This window comes from Merops nubicus, unplaced genomic scaffold (assembly GCF_000691845.1).
Source record: "Merops nubicus isolate BGI_N331 unplaced genomic scaffold, ASM69184v1 scaffold37831, whole genome shotgun sequence".
Classification (NCBI taxonomy): domain Eukaryota; kingdom Metazoa; phylum Chordata; class Aves; order Coraciiformes; family Meropidae; genus Merops; species Merops nubicus.
This window is the reverse complement of record NW_008590932.1, coordinates 8,266-12,165: the sequence shown is the minus strand read 5'-3', so window position 1 is coordinate 12,165 and position 3,900 is coordinate 8,266. Positions and strand designations below refer to the sequence as shown.

Below are 3,900 nucleotides of genomic sequence, written 5' to 3'. Positions count from 1 at the left end.
CCTTAACCCCCCCCGGGAGGGGCCATCCACAGCCTCTCTGGGCAATCTCCAGAGTCTCACCACCCTGGTAATGAAGAACTCCCCAAGATCCAGTCACAACCTGCTCTCCTGCAGGTTAAACCATCTCCCCTTGTCCTGTCACTGGACACTCTTGTGACAAGTCCCTCTCCAGCCTTCCTGGAGGTTCCCTTCAGGTATTTGAGGCAGTTCAAAGGTTCCCCCAGAATCTTCTCCCCTCCAGGCTGATCAACCCCAGTGCCCTCAGCCTGTCCTCAGAGCAGAGATGCTCCAGCTCCTGGATCACCTTTCTGGCCTCCTCTGGACTCATTCCAACAGGTCTAAGTCCCTTTTATGGTGGGGACACCAGAACTGGACACAGTATTTGAGGTGGGGTCTCACAAGAGCAGAGCAAAGGGGGAGAATCACCTCCCTTGACCTGCTGGCCACACTCCTGAGTGGAAGGCAGAGTCTCTGAAAACAAAGATGTCCCAAGTTTTTCAGGCTTTGTGAGCTCCAGTTCAGGTGCCCTGCAGGCCCCTGCTGTTTCCTTCAGACACCCTTGGGTGTGACAGCACCACCCATCCCAGGACTCTGCTTCCAAGGGTCAGCTCAGGCACAGAGCTGCCCAGAAAGCAGAGTCACCTCAGGCTGGTGCCATAACACACCCCCTGGACACAAAGTGCTGGAGCATACAGCACTGACACACAAACTACAGTCTGCCTGACATTAGAGGGAGGTCAGAACAAACCCCAACTGTGGGAAAAGTTACCCACCCCACCTGAAGTAACCACACAGAGATAAGCAGAGATTATTGGAAGCATCTCTCTTGCTCTGGGTGCTTTCCACATCTGCTGCCTGCAGGCTACATATCCCCCAGCACATATCCTCAGCACTTCAGCCCTGTCCTTCCTCCTCCTCCTCCTACCTCATGACCACACAACTCACTCTTCTTGGCCAGCCTCACTTTGAAGGCAATCAGCAAGTTCCCCCACGTGCTGCACTCTTCCAGAGAGGCCAAATGAGTGCTCAGCTCAGAACACCAGCTGGAAACCCCCCCAGCCCACCAACAGAGGTGCTCTGGCCACTGCTTAGCACAGGGAGGAGACTCCCTGGTGTACCTACAGTAAGGAAGCTTTCCTGGTGAATACTAGGCCTCATGGGCAGCACCCTACTGCTCCATGGACAAGCAAATACACCCAGGCAACAGCTCCACCTGAAGTAATGGAAATTCTCACCCTCAGCCTGCACTGCCTGCAGCACCTCTGATACTACATGCAGCAGAACTACTCCATGAGCCACACAGCACTCACACACACAAGCCTGAGGCTCCAGCTCACTGTGCACTCAGTAGCCACATCTGCAGCAGTTACACATGCTGAGGAACACTCTCAGTGGAAATCATAAGCCCTGGCCTCACTTTGGCCTGTGACCACTATCAAACGTCCTTAGACAACTCCTGGGACATCTCAGAGACACTCCAGGAGGCAGCCAGCCTGGAGATGTGCTGCTGGTGCACCCACAAGCCTTGCCATCAGCCTACAAGAGTTCGGTAGTCTGGACAAAAATATTACGTACCAGTCTGCTTTGGTGCTAGAGAACACACTGGAACATTTCATTTCCTAGCATGGCTGTGGCTTCAGTGCCTGGGTTTTGTGCAGGCACAGGACTATCAGTGCCTCCACAACAGTGTTACTGCAAGAGCTTGAATTTAGGCAACATCAGGAGACTAGAAACCTCCAGATTCTTGGGCAGGAAGGTATGTGTGTAGGGTGGGAGGCAGAACAGAAAGGTAAGATTAGAAGGCTTGCAGATTAACCACCATTCCCAAAACACTCCAAGGAACTGCAAAACGTGCCTGTGAAGGAGATCCAGAAGCCCCTCTGAACCCACAACGAGCCATACCTGTAAGGATGTTCTTGAAGGCTTCTTCTACATTTGTTGAATCCAGAGCAGAAGTTTCAATAAAAGATAAGTTATTTTTTTCTGAAATAAACAACAATTGGTTCAGTTAGAAACTTTAGTAGCATCTTATTTAGCCTTTACTTTCAGGCTTTCCCTTTTATTTTTAGGCCAAATCAGCCAGGGCACAGCATTTTTTTCCCCCCCCTCTGTTATGCCTGGAACAACTTGGGGCATCATTTATTTGGCTGCCAGTGTCAGCAGTGTCAGTTCTGACCACTGCCTCTCCATGGTGTGAGAACATCTTCCTCACTACAGCCCTTTTTCAGTCAAGCAATGCAATACTATTTTGGACTGCAGATCCCAGCTAGAGCTGAGCAAGAGCACAGGCAGAAGCCTGTTGCCTGCTACAGGGGTCACAATTCTCCTCTGCAACCCCCAAAAGATAAACAGACCTTTGCTTTCCTGATCAGACCCCACCTCCAAATTACAATAAAAGCCCTCATAACACAGTCTGTTTCCTTCTTTCCTCTTACAACACAAAAGATGTATTTTTTTTACTTAAAACAAGATTGTGATTAACACCCAAACATCACACCTAGAACAGTGCTGTGCCATCTGCCCAGAAATAGGCAAATTTCCATCACAGAACTTGAACAGCAACACCTGGACCATCACTAGCTGTTTAAAACAGGCCTTAGTAGGACGTCAGGGGGGAAAAAAATAAGATGTGAAAACAAGTGACCCAAGTGATAATGCACCAAGGTGCCCAACTAACTTGTTCTGCTTCTCTTAGACTTCACCTCTCATGCATGTGAAAATTCATGGAGGTTTTACTACCTACAGGGTACTTGCTTACTAGCAAACATCAGAACATGTTTAAGGAAGCCCTAGTAATATTTCTAGGAGGATTTTAAAGTCTATACATTTAAATTCCACCTCCAAGCTTCACAACCACACACAGGTAAGCAGAACATCCCCAAGCCTATAAGGCCAAAAGAATATCTGACCAGTGCTCTGCCAAGATAAGGGAGAGAGAGAAATAACGCAGTGGCAGCAGCTCTCATAACCCACTTGATTTCTCCCAACTACAGATAATCTCCAGGTCTGATGGTGTCTGCATTTGAATGAAACTAGGTGACACTACGACACACATCAGTGCTCTGGAGAAGAAACTACAGCACTAAGAGAAGCTGCACTGCTCATCTGCAGCTGTCCCCTCCGACAGGCACTCAGCAGAAGCAGGCCTCTAGGAAGGAAGGAAAGACATGTTGTGTTGTGATGTTTTATAGTGATATTGTAGCATTTTCCCTTCTGTTCCCAGCCTTCCTGGAGGAAGTGTTTAATCTTCAGCTATCAGGCAGCTCAAGGACAGTGTCTCAAAAACATGTATTACCACTAGATTTAAAAAAAAACCATAAAACCCAACCACCAACCATCCACACATGCTGCTTAACAAGCCAAGGCATTTTCATTTAAAAAAAAAAGACATCTTAAACACCCTTTTTTTTTTTTAGGCTAAAAAAACCAAACCCTGAGGTGAAAGTTCAGCCCTGGACAACAACATCATGACCCCAGCTCGCCCCAGGGGCTGAGCAGCAGCCCAGGAGCAGCAGCCCAGGAGCAGCACCTGCGAAGGCCCGGGCCTCGTCGGTGGGCACGGCTCTGAGGTGGCGCAGGTCGCTCTTGTTGCCCACCAGCATGATGACGATGTTGTTGTCTGCGTGGTCCCTCAGCTCCTTCAGCCAGCGCTCCACGTTCTCATAGGTGAGGTGCTTGGCAATGTCGTAGACGAGCAGAGCCCCGACGGCGCCGCGGTAGTACCTGAAACCAGCACAGAGTCAGCGAGGCTGGAGAGGGTCATCCAGCCCAACCACCAACCCAACGCCACCGTCAGCACCAAACCACCTCCCCAAGTGCCACAGCCACACAGTTCTCGAGCACCACCTCCTCCCTGGCAGCCTGGGCCAACCCCTCACCACTCTGCCAGGAGAGAAATTC

General features: G+C 50.0%; 1 protein-coding gene across 1 annotated transcript in view; it reads right to left on the bottom strand.

The window, feature by feature from the left end:
- Window positions 1-279: 279 nt before the first annotated feature.
- The window catches only part of LOC103782335 (ras-related protein Rab-11B-like), a gene marked incomplete at its 3' end in the record, with an annotated part of 9,542 nt that continues 5,921 nt past the window's right edge, over window positions 280-3,900 (bottom strand). Inside the window, 3 exon segments of the mRNA XM_008950103.1 lie at window positions 280-338; window positions 1,903-1,983; window positions 3,530-3,723. Coding sequence (XP_008948351.1) covers window positions 280-338; window positions 1,903-1,983; window positions 3,530-3,723 — 334 coding nt within the window.